The sequence below is a fragment of the Zonotrichia leucophrys genome, chromosome 12, assembly GCF_028769735.1.
Source record: "Zonotrichia leucophrys gambelii isolate GWCS_2022_RI chromosome 12, RI_Zleu_2.0, whole genome shotgun sequence".
Classification (NCBI taxonomy): Eukaryota; Metazoa; Chordata; class Aves; order Passeriformes; family Passerellidae; genus Zonotrichia; species Zonotrichia leucophrys.
The window spans coordinates 7277260-7297964 of record NC_088182.1 but is presented as its reverse complement, the minus strand read 5'-3'; the positions used below and the strand labels follow the sequence as shown (position 1 = coordinate 7297964).

Sequence of the window (20705 nt, the reverse complement as noted above, 5' to 3'; positions counted from 1 at the left end):
CTGGGAGATCCTTTCCCCCTTAAAGTCAGTGAACATTTTGACTTCTCCAGGGCCAGGATTTCACTCCAGCTTTTGTTTTGAAATGTTTCACAGCTTGAATGTCCAAGCATAGCTGTAGAAGTTTGGTATAAAATTTTGCAGAGGAATAACTGGGATAAATGGATGATCAGAGCTCTCCTGCCTGCTAATGCCTGAAAACTGGCCTAGGGGAAGTGCATGGAGGAGCAAAGAGTTTTACTGATGATTCCTGGGATTACCTTACAGTCCCAAAGGTGCTAAATCTTACAGAGTGTATCTGCTGTATTTCAAACTGCTTTAGCTCTGTGTAGTATTTGGACAAATAGTGATATTTGTAGCACAGAGCAGGCTTTGCCTGTATCCCTCTGAGAACTGCAAATCTGGACTCTGCTCTAGAATGCAAATTCTGGGATGGAAGTGCAGTAACTTTTTCCCTGTTGTTCTCTTATGTGGAATGGATGGCAGATGCAACTGTCACTATGGTTCAGGGACAGACATGGAGAGCCCACTGGTAAAAAGTTCACAATGTTCATAAACATTGCAGTAAGTCTTGAATGTTTTTGATGCTTTTGATGGCATAGGAAGGAAATACACGTCCCTAACAGACTTTCAGTAGTAGTCAAGGTACTGGCTGAGGACCAATTCCCAGACCTGTGAAAGACTTGCTGTGTGGCCTTGGGCAAAGGCATTCATCGAGCTTGTCCCAGCTCTGATTTTAGACACAGAAGTCTCATCTCTCTAGGTATAGAAATATGACATTGAAAGAGGATTGAAGCAGGCATTTCAGTCCTCCAGATTATCATTGGAGGATCCTCTCTCTCCCTTGGTCCTCAAGGAAAGCAAATGAAACCAGTCTTTTTGCTTAAAGCTGGCTCATATGTCTCATCTCTGCATGAGCTGGAAGCACCACACAGCCCAGTGCTTCTGCCTAGGAGCAGGACTATGAATTTTTCCTGCTTTAAGGTGGAGTCAAGCATTTGAGTGAAACAAAAAGAGGAGCTAAAGATCACAGCCTCAAGTCTGTCCTCATGGTGTGCTGATGGTGGTGAAGGAGTGAGGACATTGACTGAGCTCCCAGAGCCAGCAGAGCTGTCTGAGCCCAGCACTGAGGGGAGGATAATGAGCTGAGCCAAGCACAGGCAGCGTTTCACAGCCCCGTGGGGTGCCCTGGCTCTTTGAATCTCACTACCCTGAGTGATGTAGATGATTCTAGAAATTGTGCTCCTGAGGCTCCAGTGCCCTTTAAAGAGAAGCTGTCCCAGCATGAACTACATACTTTAGGGGATGTGAAGGATGAAAACCTGCACATGAGCAGATGACCAAGAACAGATACTCCCATTTCCCTCTTGACTCCAACCCAAGGCCAGTCTCTTCTGTGTATTAGTAAGGGCAGCCCTGATACCCAGGAAATGCAGTTCTGTAACATGTTTCCCTAATGTTTCTCTGCTCTGTTTTTTATCCTGCAGATGATCACAGCAGGGTGAAGCTCAGGCCTTTACCAGGGAAAGATTCTAAGCACAGTGACTACATTAATGCTAATTATGTCGATGTAAGTTGTTTTAATGGTTTTTATCTGCTCCACCTTTGAATCCTTCCACAGGAAGGAAGTATTGTCACTTGTGATGTGATTATATTTTCCAACTTCGCCTGATAATTTTGCTATAAATTCCTCACTATTCTGAATTATAAAAGCACCTTTCTTGTTACCTCTAAAATATTAATTTTTCTGCCATGATACTGCTTTAATCTCACTTGGCATTATGGTTTTCTTTGAAGGGTTACAACAAAGCAAAAGCCTACATTGCTACCCAGGGACCTTTAAAGTCTACCTTTGAAGATTTCTGGAGGATGATATGGGAACAAAATACAGGAATCATTGTCATGATCACAAACCTTGTTGAAAAAGGAAGAGTAAGAGATTTTCTCATTTGTTAGCAGCTGCTCCTTAACACTTCCCCAGATCACCTGGGCAGAATTTGTTTTCAATGGCCTGGGGTGATATGTACTGATGCATAACACATAAGTAACACAACACAGGGACACATCCTATTGTGTTTGCGGGGTGCCCGATGAAGGAAGGAATGATGAATCTGAATCCATGTTCTCAGAAGGCTAATTTATTATTTTATGATACTATAATATAGTAAAGAATGCTATACTAAACTATACTAAAAAATACAGAAAGATGCTAAAAAGATAATAATGAAAACTTGTGACTCTCTTGAGTCCTGACACAGCTTGGCCCTAATTGGCCGAGGAGTGAAAACAATTCACACCAGAATCCAATGAAACAATCACCTGTGGTAAACAATCTCCAAACATATTCCACATGTGAGCAAAACAGAGGAGAAGCAAATGAGATAAAATTGTTTTCCTTTTTCTCTGAGCTTCTTAGCTTCCCAGGAGAAAAATCCTGGGCGAAGGGATTTTTCAGAAAATGTGAATGCCACAGCATCCTGAGCCATGATTTTTTTCAAAAAGCTCTAGTCACAAATACAAAGCAGCAGCTCAGGCCCTTACCCAACTCACCCACCTGTGTCTGTGTTCAGAGGAAGTGTGATCAGTACTGGCCCACGGAGAACAGCGAGGAGTACGGCAACATCATCGTCACGCTCAAGAGCACAAACGTCCACGCCTGCTACACTGTGCGCCGCTTCACCGTCAGGAACACCAAGATGAAAAAGGTGAGCCAAGCCCTCAGTGCCCCCATCCAGGCCTCTTCTGGCTTGGGTAGGATGCAAGGCACACCAGAGCAAAACTCAGTGTTGGTGTAGGCAGCCTGGAGAGGCACGTGGGTGGGAAATAAGTAAGTAAAGACAGGATTACAAGGAGCCTGTTGCTAAGGTTTAGCCTGTATTTCTTTTTCTCAAGTGCACGCAGCTTTGGTGTCCTTGTAATTGCTGTTATTACCTCTTCCCACATGTATTTTTCCTCAAACTCTATCTCCACCCATCAGCCCGCAGAGCTGCAGGTTTCTTCTGTCAGAGTCCAGCACTTTTGCAGCTGAGCAAGCCAGAAGGGACTGACGATATTTTTATGCTTCTTTTCCCTCCTCTCTCTCTTGTCTCTGCCCCCCTTGGTACCCAGGGTCAGAAGGGGAACCCCAAAGGGCGGCAGAACGAGAGGACTGTCATTCAGTACCACTACACCCAGTGGCCTGACATGGGCGTGCCCGAGTACGCGCTGCCCGTGCTCACCTTCGTCAGGAGATCCTCGGCAGCCAGAGCCCCGGACATGGGACCAGTGGTGGTGCACTGCAGGTATGGAGGCTGTGACAAACCGCCCGAGGCAAGCACAGAGCACAGGGTGTGCCCTTCTGTGCCACCTACCACAAGCACTGCAGGTTACTAACACAACAGCAGTGTGTCAGCCCTGGGGTGCAGGTGACACGAGCTCTACTTTGCCTGCCTCTTACACCAGCTCCAAAGAAAAAGCTTCCCAGCTGATAGAGGGTTTTGCTATAGCCATGATACTGAACTGCTGAACTACATTGCACTGGAATTGGAAAGCTCCTTGGTCAAAGCTTGTCTGTAGCCTGCCAGTTAGTGCATGGACAAGGCAGGATCACCTCTGCTGGGAATCAACAGTGTGGATACATGGACACCTGGGAATGCAATTGCCAATGAACCACACTCACACTCACTAGCACTTGCAGTCACAGCAATAGATCAGTCAATATACTGGTTCAGGGACGTGGTCTTCATCACTTTTGGGGGGGCTGCACAGCACTGTATCAAAGAGGAGAGGATGATGAGGGTTACAGATCCTTCCTCAGCAGAAATGGAGAATCTCTGAAGAGCTACAATTTTTCTTGGGCCCAGGGCTGCCCTCATTTACTGTAAGGAGTTCTGGCTCCACAGGATTAGCCCCTCTTTATACCTTCCCAAAGTGCTGGTACCACTTTCATTTCCAGCTCCACTGGAAATGTGCAGCTTTTTTACATCAAGGCTGAAGGCAGCCAGAGCCATCTCACAGCCTGGAGTGACCTTGGCAGTGCAGCATAGCAGCAGCTTGGCAAAGGGTGGACCTCTGTATGGCTTCATCCAGCCAACACCTGTAACTGCAGCAGTGGAAACAGGAGCCAGGTGTGAACAGCCAGAGTGTGAAGCCCAGGACCAGAGCAGCCTTATCCTCATGCTGCTGGCACAGGTGTGATGGCTTGTATTGTGTTCAGCCTCCTCTTGAAGCACAAAAATACCCACAGAAGGGAGGAATTATATACCTGGTAGTATTTCCAGAAATCCAAAATATTTTGCTGGGAAACTTTAATGTTTCAAACTAGGAGAAAAATGGAAGCCTATGAACATGAATATGCTAATTCTGTTCTAGCTACTTCTGCATTTGCTTTCATCTGTCTGTGTTTCATGGGTTTCTCTTATGTTCTCTGTAGTGCTGGTGTTGGCAGGACTGGTACCTACATTGTGATAGACAGTATGCTGCAGCAGATAAAAGACAAAAGCACAGTTAATGTCCTGGGTTTCCTGAAACATATCAGGACGCAGCGCAACTACCTCGTCCAGACAGAGGTAAAAAATGCACTGGGGTTGAATTTAAAGACTTGTTCATTTTTACATTGTAATCAAAAAGATGATAGATTTTTCCAATTACTTCCCTGTAAAAATGGATTATATTACTGATATTTTTCTGCACTGGAATATCTCTCTCTTTTTAGACCAGAAACTTCAGATTTTGGTTTTGGCTTATTCAGAGTTGTATTTGCTACATTTATAAATATTTATTCTGAATTTGGCAGTATTTGCATGAGTGGCTTGTTTTGCACACCCTTTCCTTTAGTGTGCACTGCTCCTCAGACAAAGGCATCCATTTAGATTATTTCAAATGTCTACCTGATGTTCTGATGTTTTTCTAGGAGCAGTACATTTTTATTCATGATGCCTTGTTGGAAGCCATCCTTGGGAAGGAGACTGAAGTGTCTGCAAACCAGCTGCACAGTTATGTCAACACCATCCTCATTCCTGGCATAGGGGGGAAGACACGGTTAGAAAAGCAGTTCAAGGTGAGTCTAAATCACTGCCATCCAGAGGCACCTAATGCTCCTACCCTCTTTTATACGGCCTGTCTTCACTGTCCATTGGCATGGCTAAGGAACAAACCAGAAAACTTGATCAGCACAGCACAACACCTTGAGAGGTTCAGTCCTATACAGTCCTAGCTGCACTGCTGGAAATCAGTGCTCATGCTCTTCAGAGGTGAGAAGAGGGACAGGGACGCTGGTTGGGACTGTGCTGCTGATCTCCCTGTCCCCAAGGGAGCCTGGATGTGCCCCAGTCTGTGGTTAGCTTAGCTGGAAGTCTTTCCCCAAACTGTGGCTCTCATGAGTACAAATATGGGGAGAGACAAGAGATGAGGTTCTTTGCACCATCTACTATTTCATCAGTGTAGATAAGGAATTACAAATGTTTTAAAACCAGGAAACACAATATGCCTTTCTCATTGCTAATCATGATGCTTGCTGTGTTTCCTGCTATGTCATAGCTGCTTCCTTCCTAGCCAAAGTAATTTTTTTTCCCCAGATCTCTTATTTGAAACCTGAGATTTTCTGACAGCACTTTATTTGAATAAATTGTAAAATATTTTGTGAGAGTTTGTATCGTAAGGAGACACATGACATCTGTTTTCACAGCTAAACTCACTCAGTTAATAACTACCCAATAACTACCCAAGGAACTGAAGATGTTAAATTACACCAGGTGCGAAGCTATTCAAAAAATGAATCTGAATTCACTTGTAGGAATCTCAGTATTTCTCCATCACTCAAGACATTCCAGATGCTTAATTACTAAATTAAAGGAACAAGTACAAGAGCACACACGCCCACAGAAAATGCAGGAGGAGGCACAGATTTGTTATTTTAAAAAGTGTTGCACTTTTACAAACAATTCTAAATTATATGTATAAATTATATGTTTTCTGATGACTCGTGCCAAAGTTTAAAAACCCTAAGTGCCATTTTCAGAAATTACTTTCTCTGGCAACATTGCACAGTTATTTAGAATCCCCATAACTTCTAATGGGGCTTATGCCAGTGCACAGATGAGTTGAGTGCTATCTTGTTTAGAGCGCATTTCAAACTGGGATGTGACCAGCAACAGTTATGAGATCTTAGAGATCTCTCTCTTGTTTCTGTTGCTGCCACAGAGCTGGCAGAAAATAACTTGTGCTCATGGCCCAGTAGAGCAATTTACATTCAACCATCTTAGAGTGAAATGACACTGAGTATCAAGGTGTGAGTGCAGGAGATGTGAAAGCCACCTTTGCTCTCTTTGCTCTGGCAGAGTTTCCCCATGTACTGGGGGAGTATTCAAATACAAATCTGCCTTTCTTTGTGCCTCTAGGCAGCCCAGAATGAACACGGCAGACCAGAGAATGTAGCCCATGGCCTCAGATCTCAGATGCCAGTGTGGTGGGTTCCCCAAAGGCCTGGCAGAAAAAGACTTTCTGCAGGAATGATCTGGCTATTATTTTGGGAAAAAAATAAAATACAATAATAAAGTTTTGTTGCTCTATTTTGGTAGCTTTTATTCCTCAAGACCTGCTTCTGACTAAACATATCTGAAATTCTGTGAAATAGATTCTCAAAGATAATGAAACGTAGTGCTCTGTGAAAATACATTTTGATGGAACTTCATATGCAGGATGTTGCAAAGCTGAGAGCTGCAGAGATCTTTTTATCTATTAAACATGTTGTATGAAAAGGATGATTTCCATTGGAAACTTGAGTACTTTAAACAAGTTTTAACAACGCAGTTTATTCTTCTACTAATGCATCTTTGCAGGAGTTGGCAAAGAAACCTCTCTTCATTTAGAGCGCTCTGAGGGCTGACTTACTACTTTATTCTCTTTCAGCTGGTTACACAGTGTAATGCAAAATACGTGGAATGCTTCAGTGCTCAGAAAGACTGCAACAAAGAGAAGAACAGGAACTCATCAGTTGTGCCATGTAAGATCACGTCTTTGGTTTGATTACTGCCTAGCATAACTTTTTGTACCGAATTCTCCCAGTGTTATGCATGAAAAGACATAGCCACTAGGAAGGGGAAATGTAATCTTTTGTTCAGCCCAAGCTGTCTTGTCTTTCAGTATTACCCTGATGAAACTGAACAAAAGGAAATAGTTGCAGTGTCAGCCAGATATACTGTCCAAGTGAAATGTTAATTTGAAGTGCTTAAGAATTTGAATAATTAGGTAGGGGATAAATCTATGGAATACTGAGAGATTACTTTGATACCAGCTCTCAGCTCTGGTGAGATCTCCCAGAGTGATTGGCACCAGTTGTTTGTAATTCAGCTACTGCACTCGGTTTCTCTGTGTGAGCCACCCCAGATTTAAGGGTATTTAGTGCCTGAGGACACAGTTTCACAGTCATTAAAATGGAATCTGTGTGTGGCTGTCAAACAATATGAACTTGCACCAGACCAAGCATGGGCACAATGTCATCCCCATCACAAAACCCAGAGTACAGGCACAGAGGACAGATGATAGCCAAGCTAGCACAGAGTAATAGTGGCACAGATACAGTCCATCATGAAGTTTGTTAATAAAAAGGGAAGTCATCAGAATACATCTTAAAAAAAGATGGGAACACGCTAGAAATAGGCTGTGTGATTTGACCCATTGTGTCATGCAGCTGCACTGATTTCAGTCTGGCTTTTGGGGGCTGTCAGAGGGTTTGAGGGTGATGTTGAACCCAGCCCTCAAACACAGGGAAGCATGGATCTGCAGAAGAGCACCCACTTCTGGGAGGTTCCCCATTAGGGAAGATGTTTGTCTCTGGAGGTTCTCTCACCCTGTGAAAGATGGCAGTGCTGCAGAGTGGTAGGGAAAACAAAATAAATCAGCTGGGTTTGTGTGCTGCTGGAGACAAATGGAACACTACACACAAGAATTACCCGAAATCCCCTGTTATCACTGCATATACTGTTATTTGGTAATTCAGCCTGCTGTGAAAATCTTTGCTATAGTAAAATTTGATTCCTGAAATTACTTTGTCCTTGTGGGAATATTGTGCAACATTCTCTTTTATATCCTGTGTTAGCAGGCAGTGCTTTAATGCAGTTAAAGTGCTGGCCTGCTCCTGTGGGAGATGGGAGCTGCACACTGTTTGCTTTGTTAACGGCTGAGAAATTCTTACTTTCTGCATTGTGCCATGATCAGACTTTGATCTTTTTTTTCTCTGTGTTTGTTGTTTGTTTTTTTTTCTTAATGTTATAGCTGAGCGTGCTAGAGTGGGCTTGGCACCACTGCCTGGAATGAAGGGAACAGATTACATTAATGCCTCTTATATCATGGTGAGGAAGCCAACACCTAATTACAAAGTAAAATCAATTCTAAGGTGCTAAATACCAGATGCCTATAATTGTCTTAATTCTGTATGTAATGGCTGTGTATTAACAGATGAGATTTTAACACCTTCCCCATAATGTAAAGCTATTAACCATGTTTTATTAAAGATTCTTGCCTAAAAAAATTAATTACAAGATGCATTTAGATGGAATCTGTATTTCTGTGAGATACAGTCAAATAGATACTGAGATTTAATGTAAATTAAAGCAGTAGGGACTCTGTAGGATTGAAATGGAGTTAAGAAAATATAGTCTGTGAAAATATTGTGGTGTGAAATGAAATAGGGTCATTACATGTCCCCAGAAATTAAATCAATGCTTTAAAAGTATGGGAGGTAGTAAGTAACTGTGTGTTTGTTTTGCTGCCAAAGGGCTACTACAGGAGTAACGAGTTCATCATAACCCAACATCCACTGCCACATACAACTAAGGATTTCTGGCGAATGATCTGGGACCACAATGCACAGATCATTGTCATGCTGCCGGACAACCAGAGCCTGGTGAGTTGCTGTGTCTCTCCTTGCATGGTGCCACTGTCACAACCCAGCTGTGACAGCACAGAGTCACTCAGTTGCCTGCTGGGGCTGTTTTGTGGCTGAAAGCAAAGCCTGTTTTTGAGCCACCTACTCAAACTTTGCCATAAGCTGGTTACAAAAATATAAGTTAAATGACATAGGGATGTTCTTTTGCTGTTGCCTTTGCACTCACCCATGGACATCTAGGGCTGGAGGGACCACAGTGCTCAGAGATAGCACGGCCCTCCTGTCAGCATCTGCAAGGCTCCTGAGGGCTGCCTGGCAGGATGCAAGCACTGAGGGTATGGAGAGGCTGGGGTTATGGTAATGACTTTGAGAGGAGCAGAAATGCAAGGTAGGGACAGGAAGATAATTGCTGTGAGCTTAAGGCTCAGGCCGTGCAAGACAAGGAGTGCAAGGCTCCACATGCCATTTTTAATGAAAGTAAAAAGCAAACAAGTATGTTAATTTAAGTGGAAATAATGAGTCAGACAGAGAGATAGAATAAGGAGACACAGGTGAAGTGCTAATCACTACTTCCAGATTTACTAGCACGTCTCAAGAGGGCGTGTTGAAAAGGATTAGGAACTAATCGGTTCGTTTCTTCATGCACGCATCACTGAGGTGAACAGACAATTGTAGCTGAGAGTGGAAGAGAAACCACCTTCATTACAGCAGGAAAATAGCAGTCATGAGGGGCTACTAAAGAGGCAGCAGTCAATATGCTGCTTGTGTGTGGGGATGAAAGGGAGTGCAGCACTGCGAAGAGCACTCAGAGACATTCTATCAGATCAGAAAGTGCTTATGAAATGAAAGTATGTCAGGTGGAAATGAAGGCTGAGCTTGTCTTCACATGTACATGAAATAGCTCTGCAGAACCACAGTGATCAAAGGGTAAAGGTGGAATGCTGGGCTCAGGCACAATGCTTTCACCCTCACCATTCCCAGGGTGGAGGTGGCCAGGAAGGCAGTGGCACCTGGCCTTGGCTCAGTGGTCAGTGTGGGATGTGTGGCTGGCAAGAAGGGGTGGCACAGGATTCAGGCAGCAACAAAGGACAAGACAATAATGGAAGGTACCTGTATGAGGACCTGTCAGTGGCAGGACAGGTCCCTTGCCTGGCACTCAGCCATATTACTCTGCTTCCCAGTACTTCTGCCTATTTAGGGCAGAATTGTAAGGATGTAAAACCTTAAATCACATTTTCAGAATGAACACTGACAGCACAAATCTCAACAGTATCTTGTGTATCAGAGCTGCAGACCCACAGAAATACATTTGGTTTAAGAGGGATGTCCAAGGTCATGGCAGGATGACATCAGCTCATTGTTCATGTTTGCTCAAGAGTGAGAGATGGGATGTCCAGAACATGGGTTGGCTCTGTGCATGTGGCCAGGGCAATTCTGTGCTCATGCTGCAAGGACATAGACCTTTGAAGCCAGGAGAAGAAACAGACTTTGCATGTAGGTGGTGACAGACCATAATTTCCCTTCTCTGCAGCACATTAGGAATTCACTGTTATTTTTTAAAGAAGGGCTTTGACAGCTGTTTTAAGGAACAGCTTTGACTTACATCTTGCCAGTCACGCTACTTCAGCATGAACTTCTTCCAGCCTTCCAGTCCCACTGAGGTTCTACAGTGTCCCTTCAGTCGAGGTGTTTTGCTGGAGAACCTGCATTAAGTTTTGCCAGTGTTTTTTTTAAGGCTAAGAATATTTGGGTTTTTCTCTTCCACTTCACTCCTCTGCTCACTCCTAAAAAGTCAAGTCCTACATAAGTATCCATCAATCTCCTACCTAGACCTGATCCACAGACCTAGAGTTTTGGATTAGACCACAATAAACACAAATTAAAAATAACAAGTCATTAATTTTTAAAGGTCAATGAGTTTTTTCTAAACAAATATCTGACTTTCAAACAAAACTGTGTAGGCAGGAGGTCATAAAGCCAGGGATACAATACAAAGGTTAAGTATGAGTGAGCTAAGATAACCATTTCCCTGTGAAACCAATTAAAAAGCAGATGTTACCTGTTTGAACACACAAAGGGAGGGTCTGGCAGGTTTACTGACTACTCTAATAGTAAATTTGTTTTAGACAGAAGTGTTTTTTAAAGGTCAGTTCCTGATCATCTCTATTTATCAAAGCAATTTTTTGATCCACTGGATTTATCAGTTACACCAAGGTATCTGAAAGGCTGCAGTAGTGTGTTCTTTCATTTCTCCAGGCAGAAGATGAGTTTGTGTACTGGCCAAGTCGTGAGGAATCCATGAACTGTGAGGCCTTTACTGTGACCCTTATCAGCAAAGACAGACTGTGCCTCTCTAATGAAGAGCAAATTATCATCCATGACTTTATCCTTGAAGCTACCCAGGTAAAGTAAATCTTCAAATGTGGGTCTTAGCTTTTCACCAAAATTATATTGATGCCCTTTAAATACAGAAGAAGAAGATTTCAGAAAATTTTTGAAAAGGATTTACTGTGGATGCATGTTGCTCTTAGGGGAAAGGTATTTTCATTGACTCCTTCTCCCTCTCACATCTTCTACTGCCAGGTAGATTCCTGTAGCTAGTAAGGCTAGTATTAGTAGTATTAACTGTGTGTCTTGCTTGAAAGTGAAGACATGTGATTTTACCAAGGTGTATTGTCTTATTTCTGCTTACAAAATTCATAATTTATAGTTTAGTTGTTTGGGGGTCTTAACTAATCATAAAAATGTAAGCTTGATTCTTTTAAACTATAAACCTGCTTCTAGTTTGTTATCTGGATTGCAGCTGGACTTTGCTGCAAGACATTCATTTGCAAGCCCATTTAAATTTGACTTGCTTGCTCTAGTTTGACTTTGAGCCATAAGGACTCTTCAGAGGTTTGATATGAGACCTGAATTCAAATAAAAAATCTTTTATTGATTAAACATTCTGACAAACTTGCATTATTTTAGGGTGCTCACTGTTACAGAGATGCTGGAGCTGTGTGTCCTCTGTCTATGTAAACTGTTTGGAAGAAGAAAGTTTCCCTCCAGTTTGCAGCGAGGCTCTTTGCTCTGTGTCCCTGGGGTGGATGGCTGAAGGGGAGCTAATGCCAGGCTGGTTTGTCGTTGCAGGATGACTACGTGCTGGAAGTTCGCCACTTTCAGTGTCCCAAATGGCCAAACCCCGACGCTCCCATAAGCAGTACCTTTGAACTTATCAATGTAATCAAGGAAGAGGCCTTAACAAGGGATGGCCCCACCATAGTTCATGATGAGTAAGTCATCACTTTTCTCCCATTTATGTGCAGATTTTCACTCAGCTCAAAGACACTTGCTAGGACTGATGTCTATTTCTGCGTGGCGTATGTGGGGTTTAGTAGTCCAGGGAACAGATTAAGAATATATCAACTTCCAAGGATGAGTTTTCAGGGGGCATCTGAGGCCAAATACATTTTGCCTAGTGTCTTTTTTGTGTTGTTATAATCTTAGGTTCTTCTGCTTCTGGAAATATCCCAAGCAAATCGTACAACCTGTTTCAGAACCCAGCAGAGCTTTGATTTAGATAAGGCTCTAAGCAGCCTAATGTGGGCTGATGGAAACAAGTTTCAAAACAGCTCAGGCTCCTGTCTACCAGTTCAGGTTTTATGTGCCGTGTAAAACAGAACAAGCTTGGCTCAGCTGTGTCTCATGATGAGCAGCAGAAATATTCTGTGACAAAGGGCCCAGGCTTCTAAAAGCAGATTTATTCTTCCTCCTTTTGCTTCCCAAAAAATATTCCAAGGGGCCCATAGAGTGCCAAGTGGGAGGGAGGGGGCCCACTGACTCCAGGCCAGCATGCCCCAACACTTGTCTCTTTTGTAGCACATGGTGAGCATTGTCTCACCAGCCATGCTTGAACACCCAGTTATAAAGAGTGCTAAATACTGCATTGCATATTAATACTTACACACATTATGGAGCTGCAGAATACCATTGCAGTGAGGCTGGAGCCTGGGTCTGACCTGATTTCCTTGGAGGGAAAGAGCACTTCCCGGAGTCATTCTGTGCTTAAAATCCCAAGGAAGCCCAACTTCTGACAGTGCTCATGCTGTCCTAAGAGCGAGCACAAACTCGTGCTCCACCTGCAGCCCCCTGCACTGCAGCCTTTGCCACAGAACAGAATCAGTGGGAATGCCTTGGGAATCTTTGCAGCAGCCTCACTGCCACATTCTGGTGTGTCAGTGGTCAGAGCAGGCACCGTGCTGTGTCCCAGGAGGACACTGATACCCACTGGTGCTGCCAGAGCTTTCCCTGCACATCCAGGTGTTGCTGCTGCAGCAGGTTTTTCCCAAATGACTCCTGCAAATGGTGCCCTGGGCTGCAGCAAGTAGTTTTTCTCCACCACCTCCTCCTGCCTTGCTTATGCAGCCTTTAAGCTCTGCTGCCTTTCACCAGCACTGATTAATTCCAGGCTGGTTTTAATATTCATGCTTTGGGTAGTCTGAAGTGAAGTTTTGCTGCTCTTGCAGTATTTAAGATTATGTTTTACAAAATTAGAAACATTATTGATTTGGGCATTTCATTGCTAGATGAAAAAAGAAAATCAAAATTGCATTCCAAGCAATGCTGAGTCATTCTTTCTGTACATTGCTTTTTTGGTTTATTTGTCATATTCAATGATTTTATCTGTACGCCTAATACATAATGTGGATTCTGCTTTTAATTGGAGTCTAAGGAAATGTAGCTGAAAATGAAAATTTCCCTTTGCTACATGCAACAGCTATATCACATAATCTACTAATAATTACAACTGCAGATTAATTCCAAATATATGAATTTGCAGATAACTAAATTTATGTGGTATTTAGGAAGTACATGGTGGGATGAACTTGCTAACATTTTTAAAAGTTCAGAAATTCCATCTTGAGACAGTTGTCAAGATTTTTAAATGTAACTGCCCAAGTGTAGGCAACTATGTAAAGATCTGCTGCACAATTTTCTGCAAGAAAAGTCTTCAGATTGTTGGGATCTGGAAATTACCAGCCCAAGTGAAAATTATGCTATTACACCCTCAGAAGGATTTAGTTGTGTCCTGTCAAGTCCATGCACTGGGCACTTTGTCCACTGTCCCTGTGGATGAGTCACAGCCATCAGCAGGTGCTGCTGCTTCTCCTCTAGACCTTACATCCAATAGTGCACATCCACTGTGATTTGAGTAGTTTCCCATTTCTAGATGTCTTGATTTCCGTGGGAATGCTGTACAAATCCTAGTGGTAATTTTGCAGTACAAGATGGTATTGCAGCATTTGCTGATTATTTCAGTTTCCATATAAATGGCTTAGAGAGCAGGTCAGCACTGATGACCCCATTTACCAATGGGAACATTTAAACCCAGACTTTGTCAAAGTCACAGAGCAGACCCATAGCACAGCCAGGAGAGAATTTCAGTCTCCTGAGTACCAGGAGAGCAGAGGAGAGTGGAGGCTCCTCCATTGTGTAGGGTCCTTCATGCTGTGCCTACACCTGCACCTACAGCCTGAACACTCCCCAGTGAGGTTTCCACCTGACCAGTATCTCAAGGACTGATGTGTGCTCCTGATGAATAACTGCTGCTTGGGGTTTTATTACATGACAACACAGCTCAACTCTTCACAGTCTGCAATGTCTCCTGGGTGCCTGGCTCAGGGATGTTGCCTTTACCAGTGAATCAGACCTAGGCAGGACTTTGAGATGTGCCCCAATTACTTGTGAGCACCACAGAGCTGTGTTAGTTTTCTGCAATTGTCAGATGTGGAGGAAGAGGCAAAGCCTCATTTCTTTCTAATCACTCATGTTTTGCTTGAGCTCCCACTAATGAATTTAAAATGCACTCCACTGTAATGCAGATGCTCTCAGCCCATGTGTTGTGGGAGAACTGATTTCAGTGTTACCATCTCCAGGCTGGGTATTTTGGAATGGCTCATGTTCTGCTGCTGATACAGTTCTGTGTTTAATAGAGCAGATACCTGAGATTACTGGTGTACCATCAAATTTCTTCTATGAATTAAAATGACAAAAAATTAGCCACTATAAAACAAGCATTTAGTAAATACGAAGAGGAACTGCAGTAATGAAATAAGTCTATAACAACACTTTCATGGCTCTGTGTCAGTGCCCTGGTGTGTTTCTGAGTAACCCTTCCTTTTGGTGTGGTTTTCCAGGTATGGAGCTGTGTCAGCAGGAACTCTCTGTGCCCTTACCACTCTGTCTCAGCAGCTGGAGAATGAAAATGCTGTCGATGTGTTCCAGGTGGCAAAGATGATAAATCTTATGCGGCCTGGAGTATTTACAGACATTGTAAGTCTTTTTGAATGGACTATAAATAGATGGTTTACAAGGTTTTCATCTGAGACCAAAAGCATGAACTAAAACATGCATTGTGTATGTTATCAAGCCCCACAGCATCTGCTACCAAGCAGAATTTGCATTTGAACTTTTTTTGTGTAGTTGTCATGTTTTTTTAACCTCAAAGCCACACTGTAAGCCTCTGATTTGCACTTAAACTTATTTCTCGTACTTTGGAGAGGAGCAGCATACAGGCAAGTCCTAGCAGAGAAGGACCTTTCAGCTTGTCACCATCTGCCTGCCAGCCCTGTGAGCTGAGCTGTGCTCTTTAGAGCTGGCACATTGTGGTCTGAAGGGATGCTCAGGGCAGGTGAGGCTGCAGGGACATGAGGTTCTTCCCTGAGTGTCCAGCAAGAGCAGCCCCTTCCCTCAGTGTGTGTGGTACAAGGTTCTGCCACCCAGGGAGTGGCCTGGGGCTGAGCTGCGGCCTCAGGTTTTGTTCCGCCCTCCTGAAGTGTTTAACAGTATATCAGAAATTATATAATCCACCCAAAACTGGAGTTTGGGTTGACACCGTTTAACTGGAGGAACATGGGGTAATTGCTGTAAGTCTATTTCTTTGCTATATGTTTCCTTTTGATAATGAATGCCCATGACCTTCCCTGGAAATGGCAAATTAAAGTGCCACTCATTTATGTACACTCAAAGGATTGAAATAAGTTGTTCTTTCTTTTCCAGGAACAGTACCAGTTTCTTTATAAGGCAATGCTAAGCTTGGTCAGCACTAAGGAAAATGGAAATGGTCCCATGACACTGGACAAAAATGGTGCTGTGATGGCCAGTGACGAATCTGATCCTGCAGAAAGCATGGAGTCTCTTGTCTAATTGGAAACCTGAAAAGGCACTTAATTTGTAGAACTTCTGAAGACTGAGTGAACTTTTTTGAGGCCTTTTTTGCCAGACTCTAGGTTATACAATAACCCAATTACTTTTTTACACTGATAAAAGTTTTGATATTTATTTTTTGCCATTTTATGTCTTAATGGTATCCTACTGAGCATTTGCACCTCTGTTTATTTCACACAGTGAAACGCAATTTTATCTAGTTTGCACTATATGATCAGTGTTACTGCCTATAATATCCTAATACAAGACAAGCCCTGATGTGACATTCCATGACAACAAACATATGCTTTTTCTGTTTTGTTTAAATGCAGTGAAGTTTTGCTAACTACAGTGACCCTGGAATCTTAAATCTTGAATGCTAGGCCAGATGGATTCTTTCTGCAACAGATACTGTACCCCTTCATACCATATTTATTATTTAGTGATCATGTCAAGGTTTTGGTAACGGTGTTCTGCATTCCATTGGAGTGGATGAGCAGTGTTCATCCTTTCTTGACAAAATGTGGCAGGTGATTATTAGCTACAGTGAAGGTCCAACAGCCTTGTGGAGCTGAAACAATTATTTCTGTATTGTTTCAAATTGCTGTGTTGTACACTTACAGGCCTGAGACTTGCTTCACATGGAATATATGAATTACATACAAGATAATTATAAGTTAGATGCAATTCATATGTGGGATGCAGTGATAAGTTTTGAATTTACAGTTTCAATGTTTCCCCATGTATTCAGGAAAATGTTGATTTTGGTTTTTAACCTGCCCTGTGATGGGAAAGTATTTTGGTTTTATTTTCATCGGAGCCAATACAGTGAGAAATGTACGACAACCCAAAATCAGACCAGTTTTCAGATATATTAAAGGTAGCAATATTTTACATTACTAAGCTATTCAATATTTTAAACACATCTAATTTCCTTACTATTTCTTGAATATGACCTCACACCTAATGGTATGTTACATGATGACAGGCGTTTCTTAATTTCATAACTGTTAGATGCCATTTTTACAGGTGTGTAATTTTCATACTTTAGTGCTAAAACATAAAGTACTGATCCATATTTACTGGTGAAGCAAACTAATAAAAAAACTACCTATAAAGTTACATTCTCCCTCTTTTTTTTTTGCCAGACTAATTCTTTAGCAAAACCTTAGTTTATTGTGTTTTCCCTCCCATCTCAATAGAATGGTTTTCCCCAGATTATGTCAGTAATTATTGTTTTGAGCATTTAAGTTTACATCCTCACTGGCTCCCTCTTCCTTTGTATTTGGTTGCAGTTCAACAAGGTCAGTCCCTGTTTAAGAAAAGAAGTAAGAACATGCTTAATTCTCCAGAAAAGTAAAATTAGTTGTGCCCTTTGTGGCTTGGCTGAGCAGGGAGGGGTTATTGAATCTGCCTGGAAAAGGAAATATGTGATTTCAGCCATGCTGACCCTTGGTGTACAGTTAAAGGCACTATCCCTTATACATGGCTTTAATTTCTTCTAAACTACAGAAAACATGCATTGTAATTTTTCAGGACTTGTCAAAATATTACAACTTCCTTTTTTTTTAATTTAAATGTAAACCTATTAATTTCTGCCAGTCCAGTCTTGCTGAAATCCGGACATTTGGCAAGGTTCTGTTTATATTCACTCACAAGGAAGCTGAAAGCAAACTGCTTAATAGGATATTGAGAGTAGATATGTTGGTTCAGAACCTCTTAAAATGCAAACTGATACAGCCTCAGTGAGAGCACAGGAGCTGTGCAAACTGGTATGTGCTAACATTTGGCCTTTTATCTTAATAATAGAAAGATTCAAAGTATTCAAGAATTCATCAGCAACCTTTACACAGTCACCTTTTACTTCTCAGTTTGTTGAATCCCTCCATCCAAGCAATCCCAATAATTGCTAATACCAAACAATTTAATAAGCCCATGGTTTCAGTAAGGCAATCCCATGCCCAGCAACAGCTAGTCCAAATAAACTATCAGCAGAATGTTTCAGAAGATTGTAGTTTGCATCCCCGTTGCGCTGCATGGAGGTGGGAGTCAGTAGGAGTTAGGATGCTGCTCCAGTCACCACACCCCAGTAACAGAATGGTTTAAGTAAGTTCTCAAGTGCTGCTCCCAGGGCTTGGAAGGTTTTGCTGAGTGGTTTTCTGGCCAGCCTGCATCAGCCTCAGAGGCTGCTGAGCCCCCCTGTGCCCCCAGTCCTGAACCTGGACCCAGCCAATGCCAGCTGGTAGCACAAAGGGACTCGTGAGTTGGATCAGTTCAATCTGAAGTATTTTAAGTTCCTGGGGAGATGTAGGAAGAAGTTAGAAATCCAAACCTTGACAACTCAGTGACACAAAGAGTACTGCAGGCATCAAAAGGTTGGATTTGTTCAGTACTTTCAGGTGATTACTTTTCATTTCAGTGGCATGATGGAAGATAACTGTGGTTTGTGACACACTGCCTGAACACCCTTGCTTTAATTCCTTACCTTCTCACAAGCTTTAAACATCAATGAATGAAGGCTGCGGGGGTTGAACTTTGGTAGATGCTTTGGAAATCCATGCATTTGCATTTTCCAACACCTGAAATACTTGTTTGGGGTTTAATCCATGGGGAAATAATGTTCTATGAGTTCTCCATGGATTATTTCATAAGGGAGCTCCAGCTGTAAGTTAAGTGCTGTGCTGACAGCCAGGTAGGCAATAGATGGTAGTGATGCACGAGGCTTGAAGGGGTGAAGCTAGAAATTGCTTGTGAGGGTCAGGATTAAGCACACAGAAGAGCCAAATCTATCCTCCTGTAAGCAGCTGCAGTTCTGCTCTCTTACACAGGTTTGCACCCTTTCCTTGGGCCTGAGTGAGTGCAGAAGGAGCAATGTCTGCTCAGAGGTGGGCACTGATAAACCCTCCTGATGCTCCCACAAGTGTCCAGCCCAAGGCCTGCTCTGCAAATCACCACCTCTTGCTTTTGGGAGCCCACCCCCTCGGCTGTACCCAGCTCCTGCCATTCAGTCAGGATGTCTTTCAAGCATCAAAGGTTCCCAGGCAATGTGCAGGTCTGCAAATTAAGAGGACCTGAGAAAATTCCTGTATCAGAGTGTGGTCCTCAGCACCAGCCCTGAGAAATAAGGAACAAAGGACTGAAGCACACACATTCTACATTTAGAAAATCCCATTTCTCCACGTCTTGCACGTGTCCTGTGCCCACAGACCGTGTGAAAGACGTGAACTGTGTCTTGAGACCATAAGAGCAGCCAAGCTTTCCAAGTGGGAATGCTTGGAAAGTTTCTGTGTCATCTGAACATCTGAAATAGGTGGCAGGCTCAGAATCATCCTCCAAACACTCCTGTGCGTGAGCTTGGCTTTGGTAGGAAGGTCTGGTGGGACCACTCAGACCCCTGAGTCCTCTGCAGGATCAGTGTCTAAAGAACATCTATTTTAAACAGCATTTGTCCTTAGTATTTCAGTGTCTGTTTCCAAATGCTAATTTAGAAACAGGGAAAAAGAAAAATCCAAACCCCTTAAATTTGTCCTTGTAAGTGACTGTTTCTGTACTGAGGGTCTGCTCTAGGTTAGTGGAGTCATTTACAGGATCTGCAAAATTTCACTTGTGTTTCCAGTTTCTGACTGCTCAAATTGCTTGAACACAGAGTGATGCATTGGAACATTAGGAGAAGAATCTTTATGATACAGCACAACTGCCTTCTCATTAATCTTTTTTAAAGCTGATGTATTTTATTTAAAAGCTAAAAAGTATAGATATGGATTCTACCAAAGATACACGCTACTAATTCTCAGCAAAACAAAACCAACTTAATTTAAAAACAAACTGTAGTTGTCTTGAAGATTTAGCAGTCTTTCTCAAATTCATGTCTTTTGACATCAGATCTTTTGTTCCGAAGTTTATGTTCAAATGGTGCCAGTGAACTTTTATATGAAGGGAAAATGCCTATTTGTTAATCTACTGCATTGCTTTTCTTCTTTTTCTTTTTCTCTCTTTTTTTTTCAGATGTAATTCACTGTTACCCTTTGCTCTTCTTCTCCTTGCTGCCATTCTAACAATGTGAACTGCATTGGCTTCACTTATCAAAGGAGAAGGAATGCAAAAATAAGGAAAGAGAGGAACTGTAATAAAGAGATTTGGCCTCTACTTTGTCTTAGCTGTTAAACTGTTTTTAGTGTTTTTGTTAACTATTTGCAAAGGGAAGCATTTTCTACAGAGGATAATTAATTTCAAGAAAAATGTCTTGAGTTTTAAGAATAAACGTCTCCAAAAGAGGAGATAGTCAATTTTATACAATGTCACAACTCTCCAACATTTGGGGTAGTGACTTTTTTGTTTTGTTAGAACACTTGAGACTAGCAAGCAGCCATTGTTTCTAAAGACCGAAGCATTCATGTGTACTCCTGTTTTCTTTTCCTTCATTTTTAAAATAGCAATGTCATTAAAACTGTAAATATTTTGTTGCTTAGATAAGCATCTTCTGGGAACTTTGTATCTATGGTATATAATCATAGAATTTTATATTTTCATATAAAGCTAATTTTTTTCTAGTTTCACCTCCTTCCTAGTTCTGTGGTGGTTATGTGACTACAAACCTTCTGTGTTTCAAGGTAGTGAGATGCCATCATCACACTCCAAAAAAGATTTCCACACA

General features: G+C 42.3%; 1 protein-coding gene across 2 annotated transcripts in view; it reads left to right on the top strand.

Annotated features, from left to right (window-relative positions):
• PTPRG (protein tyrosine phosphatase receptor type G) overlaps positions 1 to 17169 on the top strand; it is a 387800-nt gene extending 370631 nt beyond the window's left edge. For both annotated transcript variants that reach the window (XM_064723724.1, XM_064723725.1), the window contains 13 exons: positions 1485 to 1567; positions 1795 to 1929; positions 2568 to 2702; positions 3106 to 3278; positions 4409 to 4544; positions 4889 to 5035; positions 6886 to 6979; positions 8251 to 8327; positions 8753 to 8881; positions 11120 to 11266; positions 11996 to 12138; positions 15043 to 15178; positions 15905 to 17169. In XM_064723724.1, coding sequence (XP_064579794.1) covers positions 1485 to 1567; positions 1795 to 1929; positions 2568 to 2702; positions 3106 to 3278; positions 4409 to 4544; positions 4889 to 5035; positions 6886 to 6979; positions 8251 to 8327; positions 8753 to 8881; positions 11120 to 11266; positions 11996 to 12138; positions 15043 to 15178; positions 15905 to 16051 — 1682 coding nt within the window. In that variant the 3' untranslated portion in view covers positions 16052 to 17169. The remainder of the gene's footprint in view (positions 1 to 1484; positions 1568 to 1794; positions 1930 to 2567; positions 2703 to 3105; positions 3279 to 4408; positions 4545 to 4888; positions 5036 to 6885; positions 6980 to 8250; positions 8328 to 8752; positions 8882 to 11119; positions 11267 to 11995; positions 12139 to 15042; positions 15179 to 15904) is intronic.
• Positions 17170 to 20705: the final 3536 nt, after the last annotated feature.